Consider the following 16426-nt stretch of genomic DNA (forward strand, 5'->3'; position numbering starts at 1 on the left):
GGCCCGCCGAACGATTGTATCTGCACCTGATTTTTTGTGAGTCGGGTGGGGGGGGGGGGAGCGCTGCCGTACGGGTTCGTGTGAATCGCCCGGTGGACGGGCAGGGAAAATGCGTGACAGCTTCTGCGGTGGCTGGAGGGAGGCGGTGCGCGTACCCCAGCGGTGCTTGGCTGCGAGGGCCGCTCATCGCCGCTTGTTGTTTTTTCTTACCCGAAATAGAAAATTAAATTCAAATAATTTTTCAAATTTCACTTTGCGCTTATTGACAATGAAAAAGAGAAACGCTTTGTATTTCGATTTTCTTTTTCGTATTTTAAAACAAAAGTCAAACGGCCATTTGTTGTCTTGGCTTGTCATCCATACAATCTCAGTGCAGATATCCCAGGTGAGAGGGGGAGTAAGACGATATTCTCTAAGAAAAGTGAGGCGATTTTCCAATAAACATGGCTGGGTTTACTGCGGTCAAGCCAGCCGCCACTGGGGAAACGGCAGTCATGCCAGCCCTCCCTTGGTTTTGAAGGTCATGCGAGCACCATGCATTGCGGTAGTAATGCCTGAGACTACTTTCACTGTTTAGCCTGAATAATTACTAAAAAAAAATTTGCAAAAAGCCTTAAACAGGCTTGCTGTTGCAATGACTCAGATAACTGAAAATTTGCACAGGGATATTAAAACAATAGGGGGTTTTCAGCTGACGTCACGCTCACGTGACTACTCTGCGCGTCCGCCATATTGGGTGGCAGTCGTTTCGCTCCGTTGACCCGCATTGTATTACGCCTTAGGCAGTATTGGAAGTGAACAATGGTGAAAACGTGTTTAATGGTTGGTTGCACGGCCCGTGGAGGTGGAGAACAACGCTCTTTCTTTCGCCTACCAGCCGTGATAGCGAATCAGTGCGAAAAAACAAAACAGCTGTCTGAACAACGCCGTCGCCTATGGCTGACACGGATATCCAGGGCCGATTTGGACGGTGTTAAGCTGGAATACGCCAGAGTCTGCGGTGCTCACTTTGTCACAGGTAATTAACTGTTCAGTATTTAAAACATGTAAACCGTTGCTGTATTGTGGGCTGTAACAGCGCAACACATGATCGCCATGGGAAAAACATAGAAACGGGTTAATTTTCCACCGCTTTCCTGCCTGGAGGCGCAACCACGGAGAACAACTGTTAGAGATAACAAAGAGTCGTCGGCCCGCTTGGACCGCGGCTGTAAGACGACCGAACATAACTTTCCACAGTATCCCGATGTCAATTAGAGTGTGTTCTAAACGTTTGAAACACATAGCAGCTAGTTAAAAGTACATTACATGCGTGAGTGGTTGTTAGCGCTAACGGTTAGCATGTGCCAGAGCCCGTCTGAGCGCAGCTTACCTTTGAACGAGTTACAGAGATAACAAAGAGTCGTCGGCTCGCTTGGATCGCGGCTGTAAGTCGACCGAACATAACTTTCCACAGTATCCCGATGTCAATGAGAGTGTGTTCTAAACGTTTGAAACACATAGCAGCTAGTTAAAAGTACATTACATGCGTGAGTGGTTGTTAGCACTAACGGTTAGCATGTGCCAGAGCCCGTCTGAGCACAGTTTACCTTTGAACGAGTTACTGTGTTCCCATTGTTTGCTGGCTTTAAGATCTGCAGCTCCTGAACCTATCCATTCGTAAACTCCACATTAGACTCCAAGGACTTGTAGCTTCAGAACTGTTCCGCTCCACTCATTGTTTGGAACTTCATATGGATCCAAATTATTAATAATGGTGATTTTGTCATTTTAACTTTGCGTTTCCATCAACATGGCAGCCACGTCCCACAACGCAACGCTATATTTAAACAATATATCTACTTGGGGTTCAGTTAAACCGGGCTGCAGCCTACAGTGCTAGTTGACGTATATTTTGAGGTCAGTGTGTCAATCAGTGTTTTTGACAGATTAGAATGATAAACTTTGTACTCAGGCATTATAACTATTGTGACTGATAGCTATATGTATGCTTATGGTAAAATGTACTTATTAAAAAACAAATTGATGATAATAATGTAAGATAGTTGAACACAATGTTAGAGCTTGCAAAAAATGCACTTGATGTGATAATCTATTGCTATTTTGTAACTTTATGGCATTTTCTTTGCTAAGCAACAATGCTTTTTGTTTTCCAGGCAAACCTGCAGCACTCTTCGACTGTGATAACCCAGACTGGGCACCGAGCCTTCTCCTAGGCCATTCAAAGGTGAAACCAGCTTCAGACCTGACAGCATCCCGGAAGGAGCGTGTGCAGCAGAGGGCTCATAAAAGGAAGCTATATGATGCTGCTGAGAGCCTTATCTCTCTCAGCAAGTCATTCAAGCCTAACAAGGACTTAGAAATATCAGGTGTGGAGCCACTACCCGATACAGATGAGACTCTGACGGCAGAACCGAATTCTGTGGCCTGCCAAACAGATATATCCATGTCGCTCATCGATGACATGCAGTCAGAACTGAATAGACTGACACAGGAAAATATGGAATTGCGGATTAAGGTTGAGGAATCTACTGTTTGTCAGAGGACTTTTGAAAATGATGATGGCAAGGTTAAGTTTTACACTGGCTTGCCATCATTTACTCTTCTGATGTTATTGTTCAATTATATTTCAGATGAGTTAATCTGTGGACCCAGTAGCTGTCTCAACAAATTCCAGCAAATGGTTCTTACTCTAATGAGACTTCGTCTAAACTTATCTGTACAGGATATTGCTTACCATTTTAATGTGTCCTGCCCTACTGTATCTCGCACCTTCAGTCATGTTATCAATGTCATGTACCACAATATTGGATTTCTTGTGAAATGGCCGTCCAGGGAGGCATTGTTTGAAAGCACTCCAATGGAGTTTCGGAAACAGTATGGTGTGCGTGTGAGTGCAATTATAGATTGTTTTGAAGTATTTACTGATAGACCAACAGGTTTAATGGCTCAAGCACAGACTTGGTCAAACTACAGGCATCATAACACTGTGAAATTTTTAATTGCCATATGTCCAATGGGTTCAGTCAGTTTTATTTCGGAAGCATGGGGTGGGCGTACCAGTGACAAAGCCATTGCAGAAAAATCTGGGTTCTTAAGTCACATTTTACCAGGAGACATCATCCTGGCTGACCGTGGCTTTGACATAAAAGATTCGGTCGGCTTATTACAGGCCGAAGTAAAGATTCCTGCCTTCATGAAAGGAAAGAAACAACTGTCTATGTGTGAGATCATAGAAACTCGGAAAATAGCTCATTTATGCATACATGTAGAGCGGGTAATAGGGGGCATTAGGCAGCGATACAATATGGTGGGTGGGCCTGTACCTCTAGACTATGTGCAAGTTAGAGATCAGAATAACTTGACATTATTAGACAAAATTGCAAAAGTAGCATGTTCTTTATTCAATCTTTCGGATGGAATTGTGTCATTCGATTTGAAATGCAGGGATTGTGGTATCCATGTCACACCGTGTATTTGTCATTGGAAATGTAAATAAATACATTAAAGACTCCATACCCTATTTTCTTCATTTTCATAGTTTATATAGAAAGCAATTCATTTAAACTAAAATGTGCAATTTAGTGTTAATAATATAAGAAATGTTTACAGTTTTTATATCAGACTGTTCTTAAAATTGGAAGACAAACTAGACTGTTTTCAGGTTAATATGATTTATTAACAACATAAATGAGAAAAGGTTCATAACATCAGTGAACGTGACAGTATATCTCACATCAGGTTACTTAGTGTGTCATATATACAATCTTATGAATGGTAACCTTTCATATCGATAAGAATTGAAAATTAAATACCATGAAGTGAGTGTTCTCAGCTGTAGGCTTGATGGTGGCCTGGTACTAGACCACCTCCACGCCTACAACTGAGAACACCTTGCTTACAGATATACTTATGGTACAATACGGCACTTAGGACATGCCCATTTACCTTTGGGCATGCGCTTCAATTTCACACATTCCATGTGGAACCATTGTCCCTCACACATGACATTTCTGCATGGCACCATGTTAGACTGTTCTTGTCCCCCACCACACAGACAGAACTGATCACCATTTCTATTCTGTTTGATGGGGGAGAAACACAGCTTGTCCCTCCTGGTAAAGTAATTGCCACACAGCTCTAGAAGCAGGACTTTCTGGAAGAATGTCTTGCTCTTACAGCAAACATTCTCCCAGAAAGTGCTGTCCGGAAGAATCCGGAGGACAAGCATGGCCTCACATGTCCAGACAACAAAGTCACAGTAGGCCACCTCACACAGATGGATTTGTGTCTGTACTTGATAATAGTACTGATGTGACATGTTCAGCCGCAGACCATCAGGGGTTGTCTCTAGGCAGGGGTGTTCTTCCGGGCGATTGTAGTAGATTAACCTCTCACAGTACTTGTATTTTCTTGTCACATTAGTTAAAGGGTGTGCTTATATATCTCACAATAAATGTATTCCTATCACTATGATTAGAAGTATGCCTTAACATGTATCTGATGGAAATGTGTGTGTTAGTTTTGAGGTCAAGCTGAGAGTTAGACGCACACAAGACAAGGCCAGTCAGACATACATGATGCACCATGGAAAACATCATACTCAGTAATCACATTATGTTGTATTATGAACAAAAGATGTATGGTAAAAGTCCAGAAAGAGGAAACGATGTGCAGCTGTTTAGCGTGGCCACATGAGTGTTGTCATTAGCAAGAAGATAATAATGGGGAGCCAGGTTACAAATAAGATTAACATAATGAGGTGGGGCCATCGGGAAGGAGGCAGGACAATAAAGTGTTTTAAAAAATATACACCCACGGGAAGTTTCCACCGATATGTAATAAAATAATAAAGCTATCCGTGGAAAAGTGATAGAAAATACGTAATAAAAAGGTGGAGCCCAAAGGAGGGGCTCTTAGACACAGAAAATGTATATAAACAGACCGTTTCTGTATGTTGGCAGATGTTGTCCGGAGAGCATCTCAGGTGTTTGTCTTGTGTTGTTGCAATAAACCACCTTGGACCGAAACTCAACTACTTTTGTTCACTTTTTGACCACTGTTGGATATTTTTAACTGCCTTACCAATAACTTAGAATTTTTGAAGGACTTTGTACAAATTATTACGTTGTGGGAAGGCCCATTCCACGACATTTTGGCGAGCCAGCCAGGAGGAAGCTTGATCCCGGACGACTGCTGCCACCGGTTGGAGGCCAGGACCCCCAGGGCCCAATAATCCACCAATACAGGTGAGAAACTAATTTGTTATAATTGTCTAAATTTGTGGGGAACCGGCCTCCGACAGGCGGCTGGTGGACGTCAGGTATCACACAAGCTCTCCTAAAAGAACCTAGAAGTCTAAATTTAGTAACATATACAAAACACTAACATACAAGAAGAACATATACAAATAACATACAAGAAGAACAGAAAAGGCTGAAGGGCGGTCCAGAGGTGTGTGTGTATGAATGTATGGCTTATCGTTTTAATGTGTATGAGTGAAAATATGGCTGGTGTTTAAGGTGTATACGTGAATGTATGGCTAATGTATGTGGCTGCATGTTTGTGTAAAGTGTTGAATATATGTCTAATGTAAACTGTTGCAATTTTGTTTAAGGTATCAATTGATGCAACAATGTATGTGCATGAATACATGGCTGATATGAACTGATGCATTTTTGTGTAAAGTATTGATTGATGCATGAAATATCTTGTGCACAGCTGGGTTAAGTCATAAACAAGCTATGTTATGCATTTGTGTTTAAGATATTGATTGGTGCAAGAACTGTTTTGGGTCTGAATAGACAATTGTTAGAGAAATAGGGACAGGCCGGTCAAAGCGATTGACAGTCTGATGAGATAGCCGCTCGGAGCAGTGGATGCATTTAGTGTGTGGTTCATATAGGTATTTGGTGACTAAGCGATAGTCAAAGAGTGTGGTTCATATATGTATTTGGTGACTAAGCGATAGTCAAAGAGTTCTATAAAGTTGTGTTAGGTATTGATGATTGAGGCCTGGCTAGAAATAGTCAGAGTAAAAAGTACCGCTTGAAGGGGACGTCCGTCACTTAGCCTGTCGAGGGGTGACGCCTAAAAAAGCTGGGAAAAACGCGTGTGCCACTGTAAGAGACAGTGAGGAGAGTTATTGTACAAAAAAAAATAGGCCTGCAGAATAAAGCACAAGAAGTGCATAGTTGAGAATTATAGCTTAAGCGAAACATAAATATATGTCTGTCTGTGTTTTTGGTTTGTGTAGAGTGTAGATTAAGTGTTAAAGGGGAAATAAGGGGAAGGGGAACTATAACAATTATAACATAGAAATAGGATAATAATAAATAATAAATTGACAGTGATAAGGATACATATATATATATATATATTCGAAAGAAACAAAGTATAGAGCAAAATAAAATTATAGCAATAAAACATAGAAGGTAAGATAATAATAGATAAAAGGTTGGTAGTAGTAAAGTATATAATAAAAATTATAAAACAAAGGATAAAACAAAGAAGTCTAGCATATCAGAAATACCCTGACCCTAAATTGTTGAAATATAACAGATTGGAAAAGATAAAAACGTCTAAATTGTTGAAAAATAACAGATTGAAAAAGACAAAACGTTAAAAAATAGGAAAAATCTATATTGGAAAAGAGCAGGACCCGATAAACTTAGACAAAATAAGGACTAAAGGGGTTAGCAAATCGCTGGGCTGGACAATTAATAGCAGCCTTAATTTTAACGCAATTTCTAATATCACAGAGTCTGCAATTTGTAGCTACTAACAACTAGAAAACTAAAACGTGTCCATTAAGTGTTGGTAAAACGTTAAAAGTGGGGTTGCCTCCACATAAAAGAAAGACAATAGTAGCAGGGAAATAATCTAATTTTATTACTGAATTTGGAAGTCTCTATAATCATACATAACGTAAAAATACAAATCAATTAAGTTAAAACTAGACTTGCCTGTAGGCCGTACTTTAAGTTTAACAAGGATTAATGTCCAAATCAACTAAAAGCTAGTCTATTGAATAAAATTCTGATTATCTTGATTAATATTCTGATCTGGAAAAAATATTCTGATTAATAGAAACAATAAAGGTTCTAGTTGTAACTAGCTCTTGTGTACAAACAACTTTAGTTATAGGCCATTCTTTCTTTACCTACGATTAATGTAAAAGAAAGTCAAAAAGTGCAACCTAGGGGTTAAGAGGTATTTAGGCCAAAACACAATCATTGTTGCACAGAATTTAGATGCTGTGAGTCCTGTAGCATCTGAGCAGCAGCAGGGAGAAATATAATTAGATTATTTCCAAAGTCGTTCAGCCCTAAGTAAAAGACACAGGCCACGGTGTCTGCTGACTGCTGAGTGCCATGGGAGCCAACGGGAGCAAACAGACCAAGGAACTAACGCCTGCTAAATTAGTAATGGTAACACATCCTTCTAATAAACGCAAAATTCAAAAATGTATGATAGAATGGCATAAGGTTACATCTGGGAAAAATCGCTGGCCTATAGAAGGTAGTTTTGACCCGTTATGCTATGATGAAGTAGAAGAAAAGCTGCGGCATAACGAGGTGAGAAATGACCAAATGCAGCTGCGTAAAAAACAGAAACATGCTGAACAGAGAGATATCTTGCGATATTTTAAAGCTGGTTGTAACATAAGCCCAACAGCGCCTGTATATACGGATCACAAACCACCACCCTATCGCCAGGAATCAGCCGGACAATATCCAGTATTTACAGATCAAACTAGTAGGGGTAAAATCACGGGGAGGTTAAAAATAGTAATGGATAGCGAGGGGGAGGGAGAAAAAGAAGAAAGAGATAGACAGCGGGGGAAGTGGGGAAATATAAGTCAAGAAGAGATGCCAAGCTGCTCGTTAGATGAAGAAGAGGATGGTGCATGCTCCAGTTCATCATCACCTCTCAGGTCTCAGCGGCCCACATCAGTAGAAAGGCCCACAACTCTCCCTCAGGCATTTGAGGAATCCAGTCTAAAAGAAAAACCAAAATTGCTGGAAGAAAAAACAACCGCAGAGCCGGAAAACTTTAAAGAATGCTTTGCATTGCTCCAAAGCTGGGAGAAAGAGAAGGAACATATGGAGAGAAAAAGAGAAGCGGAAAGGCGTAAAAAAGAGGAAAACCTAAAGGGATTAAAAAAGTGCACAAGAAAGCAACGAGAGGAGAAGCAAAGAAAGGAAAATGAGCTGCGTATGAAAGAAGCAGCCCAAATTGACTTCACAGACCACCCCGACCAGCACTCTAAAGCTATGCTCAGAGAAGCAGAAAAGGATGAGGAGGACGGAGAGGACGAAGAGGAAAGAGATATGGAACTGTGGGATATAGCTGAACGTCCAGACGATGGAGAAGATCGAATATCTCCATATTATTTCAGCGGGTCCAGACAGAGCGGGGAGGGCCCAGCTGTAAGACCTCGGGAAGTAATGGAAAGGAGAGCGACGTTTTCAGGTGTGAAAAAACAACTCTCAACTGCATTTGAGGTGGATTTAGAGGTGGAAAAGCACCACAATCACGCAATGGAAACGAGATCGCTGGCACAGCAACGTGCAGCAGCGCAGGAACAGAGGGCGAGGATCATGCCTTTAATTTGCAAGGGGCCTGATGGAGACAGGTACATGCCATGGGCATTTATGGACATGATAACGCTTGCAGGAAGACTGACTCCGCTGGCAGACGGAGCAGACAGATGGATAGAAAAGTTAGAAGAAATAACGGGGGGCATCAACTTGGCAGCAGGAGACATCAAAGCACTGCTAATAAAAATGGCAGGATACTCGTCAGCCAAAGAAGTGTTTGTGGAGGCCAGGCTTCCAGGGGTCATGCGCGGACACCAGTGTGACGGGTTACCCTTCAACCATGTGAGAACCCGAGTATGGGAAGCCCTGAGAAACAAATACCCCTCACGCAGAGACCCAACCAAGCTGAAAGAAGAATGTCTGAAAGATGATGAGAGCCCAGCCCAGTTTCTGCACAAGTTTCAACAAATGTGGAAAGCAGAGACAGGAAGTGAATGGGATGAACAAGAGTCAACCAAGGCACTATTCAAGATGTACGTTAAAGGTGCCATGCCCAGAGAGGTACAGACCAAGCTGGATGGAGTGGTGGGACTCATAAAAATGGACTGGCCTGCATTTTCTGAGCATGTGATACACTATGTCAACATGCACCGAGCTGAAAAACAAGCGCTGGAGGACCAGAGCAAGATGCTGGCCACAAAGTTGGCCCAACTGCAAATTGGAGAACTGACAAAAGCAAAGAAAGAGAGAGATAAGCCCAAACATCAAGCGGCACTGACAGTGGCAGCCGCTCCCACAGTTGAGAGCGGACCAGCAGGAGGTGAAGTCGTACAAGCCCCAGTGATATCTCCCACTATCCCTCCACCCACACAGCAGATGCAGTATCCAACAGCACCACCTGCAGGAGGGGCCCAAACTCAACATGTCCCACCCATCCATGTGCATCTAAATCAGGGAACAGGTTCCCAGCACGTGATGACTGGAAGAGGAAGAGGGGGGCCACCTATGCGGGGAAGATGGAGAGGACCACAAGGAGCCCCGAGGAGGCCCCCTCAAGGACAATACCAGCGGATGCCCCAGACGGGTCCAGACATGGGACAACAGCAGCTGAGGCTGCAGTGTTGGGGATGTGGACAAGTCGGACACATGCAAAGAGACTGCCCAACCAATCCATGGATGGGACCCCAGCACCCTGCCACGGGACCTGCCAACGGTGGAGCAGGGCCTGAAGCGTACTGGCAATAGGGGTGCCCAGAGAAACCTGAAGGAGAGGCCATTCTACCTGTATTAACACAACGCCCACAAACGGAACCCACAATTGATGTCACAATATACGACAGACATCATCAATTCATGGTTGATACAGGTGCTGCATACTCATGCATAGGTAAATGTGGGATTAACCTGCCTCTCTCAGCATCAAAGATTCGAACAGTAGGTTTCTCTGGGAAGACCCAAATAATACCCATGACTGAGCCAGTTCCCATGATTATAGGAGAAAAGACTGTGTATGCACCACTACTTTATTCAGCAGATACGCCAATTAATCTGCTGGGCAGAGATGTGTTATGCCAGCTCAACGCAAAGATTAAATGCACTCCAAATGGAATTTATTTTGAAGCAACTGACAACAGTGAAGCCTTCATGATGCCACTGAGCCCACAGATGATCCCACAAGTGACAAATCATGACCCCGAAGACCAAGTATTTTGGATGAAACTCACGTCACCCACCTCTTTCCTCCAATTGGAGTGGGAAACATGGAGACCTCTGATAATGAACCACTACGACAAGTCCAAAGAACCCTTCCTCCCTCTCCATTGCACCATGTTTTATGACAAAGGACAGAAACATGAAGACTACGAGAAGAGCTGGGATGAAGAAATTAACAACAAAGCAACTGTCATCCAATATGCTGACATAATGGTTGGGCCACAAGGAGCCGCAGCCGTTGTCAAGTTTCCTGAAAAAGACATTGCTGAATGGTTCCAGGTCGCTGACTCAGCGCCGCATGTCACATTGCTGATTGCTGACAGGTACGAGTCACATGACCTGGGTCCCATGATTCAAGAAGCCAAGAAGGTCACAGAATGGATTGATACGGCGTGGAACCGGATCAGTGTATCAAAAGATGGACTATTCTTCAAGATCTCATTTTCACAAGCAGATGAAGTAATAGCAGAACACATCAAAGTGCCTGGGAAAAGACAAATGGCGGTGACTGAAGAGCATGCATCACTATTAGAACAAGTTCCTGAGCAGGTGTGGTCCAAAAGCAAAACAGATGTAGGTTTAGTAAAATCAGCTGACCCCATTAAATTCACCACCAAATTAAATGCTAAATTACCCTTTCAAAGACAATACCCCCTCAAACATGAAGCATTGGAAGGCATACAGCCCATTATTACAGGATTAGAAAATGTAGGCGTTCTAAAAACAACAGCAAGCCCCTGTAACACACCAATTTTTCCAATCAAAAAGCCTAACAGTAATGACTATAGATTAGTCCATGATCTAAGATTAATCAATGCTATTGTAGCAGAAGAAATACCGATAGTACCTGACCCCCATACACTGTTAAGCAACATACCCCCGGGAACAAAATGGTTTACTGTGATAGATCTGTGTTCAGCATTTTTCAGTGTGCCTGTGCATCCAGATTCCCAGTATCTGTTTGCATTTACGTACAAAGGTCAACAGTATACGTACACACGATTGCCCCAAGGGTTTGTACATTCACCATCTATTTTCAATCGTGTGCTAGCAAATGATTTAAATCACTTAGACATACCATCCACCATGTTGATGTATGTTGATGACATTTTGATCTGTTCTGCCTCAAAAGAGCAGTGTGAAAAAGACTCCATTACGGTGTTGACCGCATTGGCAGAAGGAGGACACAAAGTAAGTAAACAAAAATTACAATTCTGCAAACAAACAGTAGAATACCTCGGCAGGCAACTCAGTGGGGACAAAAGGTCTATCGCACCGTCCCAAATAGAAGCCATAACCAAATTGCCCAAACCTCAAACTGTTGGTCACATGTTGTCTTTCCTTGGCATGGCAGGTTACAGCAGACCCTGGGTGTGTGATTACGCTATCAAATCTGCTCCATTAAGAGCACTTATTAAAGCCGCAGGCCAAGGACACCAGTCGGCTCAGTTACAGTGGACAGACGAGGCAGAGGGAGCGTTTCAGCTGCTAAAACAAGATCTCCAAACGGCTCCTGCTCTGGCCAATCCAGATTATGGCAAACCATTTCATCTGTACGTGGCAGAGCGACAAGGGTATGCATGTGCAGTATTGATGCAAGACACTCCCACAGGTAAACAACCAATTTCTTATTACAGCACAAAATTAGACGGAGTTGAAGAAGGCCTGCCTCCTTGTTACCAAGGCCTGGCAGCGGCAGCATTTGCATATAAAAAGGCCTCAGTGATTACCATGGGTCACCCTATTTTCTTGTATACATCGCATCAATTGCATGCACTGCTCACAAGCCCACGTTTTGTGATAACCCAAGCTCGTCGCACTGGTTATGAAGTTCTGCTTTCAGGACCTGACCTTACAGTGCAACGGTGTGTCACGATCAACCCGGCCACAAGAATGGTATTGCCAACAGAAGGTGAGCCCCACGATTGTCTCAAGGAGACGGACGCCTTCATGAAAGTAAGGGAGGATTTATACAATCACCCTATCCCATCCGATTTAACATTGTTTGTTGATGGGTCATGTGTCAGAGGTGAGACGGGGAACAAAGCAGGATACGGAGTGGTCCGGCTTGACCCCGATGGCACCTATACAAAAGTTCAGTCCATGAGCCTTGACCAACCTTGCTCTGCCCAATTGGCAGAGATAAAAGCATTAACAGCTGCATGTAAATTAGCTACAGGTAAAAGAGTCACCATTTACACAGACAGTGCGTATGGATACGGGGTATGCCATATAAATGCAAGCATCTGGAAACAGCGAGGTTTTGTTCGAACTGATGGCACCCCGGTGACACATGGGCAGGCTGTCATGGAATTAATTCAAGCCATGCAGCTCCCATCTGCATTAGCTGTAGTAAAATGTGCCGCACACCAGACGGCAAAAACACCTATAGCAATAGGAAATAACTTGGCAGATGAGGCAGCCAAAGAAGCCACAGGACCGGCAATACAAGGACCGATGGTTCTTGCAGCTGACTGTGAACCCATCACTAATTTAGCCTCATTAATTGAAGCGCAGAACAGCGTCTCTGAAGCAGAGAAACGACTGTGGGTGCAAAGGGGGGCGGTACGCACATCACACCCCCATGCAGGGTTGTGGCGAAGTTTCCGAGGGCATTTTGTACTACCTTTGTCCTTATTACCTACAGCCATCAAAATAATGCATGAACCTGATCATTGTTCACGCGCCCAGGTTGTTCGAAAGTTGCAGGCAGTATGGTGGTCACCTTATTTGACACCTATGGTAGACAGAGAATTAGCTATATGCCCACACTGCCCCAAATACAATGTGCGAAAGATGTTTACACAACCTTTAGCTCATATCCCCATGCCAGATGGCCCATTTCGTCATCTGATTATGGATTATGTTGACATGTTAACTCGGGTGCAGGGAAAGAGATACATGCTTGTGGTTGTTTGTCGTTTCAGCAGATGGATAGAAGCCTGCCCTACTGCTAAGTGCGATCACAAATCAGCAGCAAGGTTTTTATGTAAAGAAGTGTTCCCCAGGTTTGGTATGCCTGACACTATTTCATCTGATAACGGATCTCACTTTGTTTCACAGGTTGTCCAGGCGATGTTCACCCAATTGTGTATAAAACAAAAGTTTGGCTGTGTTTATCATCCCCAGTCACAGGCATCCGTGGAACGAGCCAACGGAGTTCTCAAAACCAAGATTGCAAAGATTATTGCTGATAGCAATAACCGCCTGACGTGGGTGGATGCGTTGCCAATTGCACTGATGGCAATGCGTTCACAGACTAACAGAATAACCCATCTTACTCCTCATGAAATGCTTACAGGTCGACCTATGCCTCTCCCACAGGTCCGAGGGCCCCAGGTGGAGATTTCCCTGGCGCAACTTGAACGTGAACTGGGGGACTACCTCAGGTCCCTAACCCGTATTCACAGACTTATATTTCAACAGGTGAAAGCAGCTCACAACCGAGACGAGACACGTATCCCAGTGGACGTCAGAGACGTCCAAGTCGGTGACAAAGTGTTCATACGAGTGTTTAAACGTCAGTGGAACGAACCTCGTAGGGAAGGGCCCTTTAAAGTTGTTCTTACCACTCCCACTGCCCTAAAAGTTGAAGGTAAGCCCTTCTGGTTCCATAAAAACCACTGCACACGTCATCGCCCACCAGACCCACCTGGCCTTGATCCAGGACCGACGGGCTCTGCGCATGTTGAAAGGGCAGCAGCAAGTCTCCCTCCGCATGACACCATAGCACATGCACAGGCGTCTGATGTCATACCTGGGGCGAGCACTGATGCATCCTCACCCTCGTCATCGTCTGATGGCCAGAGACGATCAGCCCGCTTGGCAGCCCGACGGTCTCCACTGTCAGGGGACTCTGAGAATGATAGTGTTCATTCTTTTGTTTCCAATCCGCCTTCTGACTCTGGCAGCAGTAATGCTGATTCTCCTGCCACTCAGAGTCCTGGCAGGCCTGTCTCAGACTCACCCAGCCCTGAGGCACTGGAAGGACCTTTTTTTTCCTCACTCATCAGACAGTGCTGGAACTGTTTCCCCTTTCTCACATCCCTCACCTGCACCTTCCCCACCCCCTCCCTCCCTTTCCGCTTCCTCGGACGGCACGTATGGGTCGGCGAGCGGGTCGTGTCCGCCCACTCCATCGCCGTCTGGGCGTCTCTCGTATGCGTCTTCTTCCGAATCTGACTAGTTTTCTTCTTTTGTTAACCCTTTTTGGGTTAACAAGGGGGGATCTTATTAAACTCACCACTAACAATGCACACTCACACTTACACTTAAAGCGTCAAACAGAGACATGTGCACTAGCAATGATAACACTAGCTACTAACCAGGGGATAATCAGTAATAACGGTGGGGAGAATAAATCATTAATGCATGTGCAAACTGAAGGTTATGACTATGTGATGTCTGAAGAAATTTTAGGAGACGAGTCAATGGGAAAACATTGGCTTGGAACTCCACAAAGCATGGACTGCCGTGGGGATGGGATGGTGATCATTACGGTAAGATGCAAGACAGACAAGTGCCAAAACATACTAACAAAGCAAATAATGATGATAGAAACAGCTCATAAAGTAGTAAAGTTAATAAACAAAAGACAGAAAAGGGATTTAAGTATTTTAAAAACGTCACATTGGGAGACTAACATGTTCCAACAATGGATACAGTTCTCAGTTCAGACAATGTTTGAAGCTAAAAATCGTCCTAAAGATGATTGTATCGCCTGCTACAATGCTAAGAAATTACCATCCCTTCAGATTATACCTGGAAGTAAAATAGGTGATTGTCCAGACATATCAGAGTGCTTTGCTTTCTGTGCCATGCACATGGCTGCAGGTTCACCAGCATGGGCAGAAGACAGGAAAAGATGCCCCAAAGCGCTAACCCCCTCAACAAGTGAAGTACTAAGTACATTCTTACTCCCTCCAGTAATAAAAAAACCAGCTGAAATAATTTTTCCATTCTGTATAGCTCGAGGAAAAGAATTAGAAAAGGTGACCGACAGGACCTCTAGCGAAATGGGGACAGCAGACGGAATGGTGAAATGTAGTAACATGCCATGGTATCCACCGGCAGCTGGAGGAAATGTCAGCTACATTAAAATATGTGAAACTAGCCCTAAAGCTAAAATACGGTGTAAACAGGTAGTACCAGATGGAGGACATGTCATCTATGAATTACAACCTACATCGGTAGCTCTATACCGAGTAAGGAGTCTGGCGAAGGGATCTGCCCCATTAGGAGATATTTTTTGGACATGTCACAATGATGAGCAGATACTATCCTCACTGCCTTCTCGGTGGGAGGGCATCTGTGCTCCAGTAATGCTTACAGGACAATTAAAATTAATAATAGATAATCAAAAAATCAGCAACAGAACATCTAATGAAATAGGAAACCGTACAAAAAGAAGTGCTCCTACTGAGCACAAACAGAATTGGCAAATGTCAGATGAAGTATATATTACATGGGATCAGGTCCCATTAGGGGTACCGGATGAACATGCAGCAATAGGAAGTAAGTGGATAAAAGCTGGACGAGGAGCCGGCGCGTTACCATTCTTCGGAGCAATTACCAATGCGCAATACATAGCTCGAAATAGTAGGTGGGTAAATCTCCTATGGTACAATCAACAAAGGTTTATAAATTTTACAATAAAGGGCTTAGACCTTATAAAAGAACAATTACATGCTACATCACTAATGGTTTTACAACATAGGTTCGTACTGGAATCCCGTATGGCCGGGGACCAGGGGCTATGTGATTATATCGGGACAGACTGTTGTACCTTAATCCCTATGCATACTGATGTTAACGGCAGCTTAACAGGTGTTCTGCAAGAAATGAAGCGTATGAGAGATCAGCATGTGGAGAGATCCAATTGGAACACTCAGCTGAAGGGGTTTTGGGATTGGTTCAATAAGCTTGGGTGGACAAGATATCTAACAAAGTAGTAGGAATAATACTAGGAGCCATAATATTGATAATATTAATAGTTGTCTGCTGCGTCGTACCACTCATTCGGGTGTTGGTCTCAAAACTTATTGTGAGTGTAACTGGTCAATTCCCCCTAATAGAGGTGCAGATAGACCAGGTCATATAAGGTAAAACCATGATCCCCTCTCACCCCCACCAGGTACGTGTAAATATATATATATATATTCTTTTTCCTG

General features: G+C 43.6%; 2 protein-coding genes across 2 annotated transcripts; both read left to right on the forward strand.

The window, feature by feature from the left end:
• The first annotated feature begins 678 nt into the window (after nt 1-678).
• LOC118567034 lies at nt 679-3066 on the forward strand. Its single transcript, XM_036150981.1, has 3 exons — nt 679-1018; nt 2157-2976; nt 3027-3066. The coding sequence occupies exons 1-3, from the start codon at nt 802-804 to the stop codon at nt 3064-3066; spliced, it is 1077 nt and encodes a 358-aa protein (XP_036006874.1). The 5' UTR covers nt 679-801.
• Nucleotides 3067-9880: 6814 nt separating this feature from the next.
• Nucleotides 9881-16187, forward strand: LOC118567043. The gene is made up of 2 exons (XM_036151029.1): nt 9881-10805; nt 13683-16187. The coding sequence occupies exons 1-2, from the start codon at nt 9897-9899 to the stop codon at nt 14436-14438; spliced, it is 1665 nt and encodes a 554-aa protein (XP_036006922.1). The 5' UTR covers nt 9881-9896; the 3' UTR covers nt 14439-16187.
• The last annotated feature ends 239 nt before the right edge of the window (nt 16188-16426 follow it).

Source organism: Fundulus heteroclitus, chromosome 19 (assembly GCF_011125445.2).
Source record: "Fundulus heteroclitus isolate FHET01 chromosome 19, MU-UCD_Fhet_4.1, whole genome shotgun sequence".
NCBI lineage: Eukaryota > Metazoa > Chordata > Actinopteri > Cyprinodontiformes > Fundulidae > Fundulus > Fundulus heteroclitus.

Coding starts and splice junctions, on each gene's coding strand:
- LOC118567043 (XM_036151029.1), top strand. CDS start 9,897: ATGGTTGATACAGGTGCTGCATACTCATGCATAGGTAAATGTGGGATT. Junction 10,806..13,682: donor TAGAACAAGTTCCTGAGCAG/GTGTGGTCCAAA, acceptor ATATTTCAACAG/GTGAAAGCAGCTCACAACCG.
- LOC118567034 (XM_036150981.1), top strand. CDS start 802: ATGGTGAAAACGTGTTTAATGGTTGGTTGCACGGCCCGTGGAGGTGGA. Junction 1,019..2,156: donor CGGTGCTCACTTTGTCACAG/GTAATTAACTGT, acceptor TTTGTTTTCCAG/GCAAACCTGCAGCACTCTTC. Junction 2,977..3,026: donor CAGACTTGGTCAAACTACAG/GCATCATAACAC, acceptor CAATGGGTTCAG/TCAGTTTTATTTCGGAAGCA.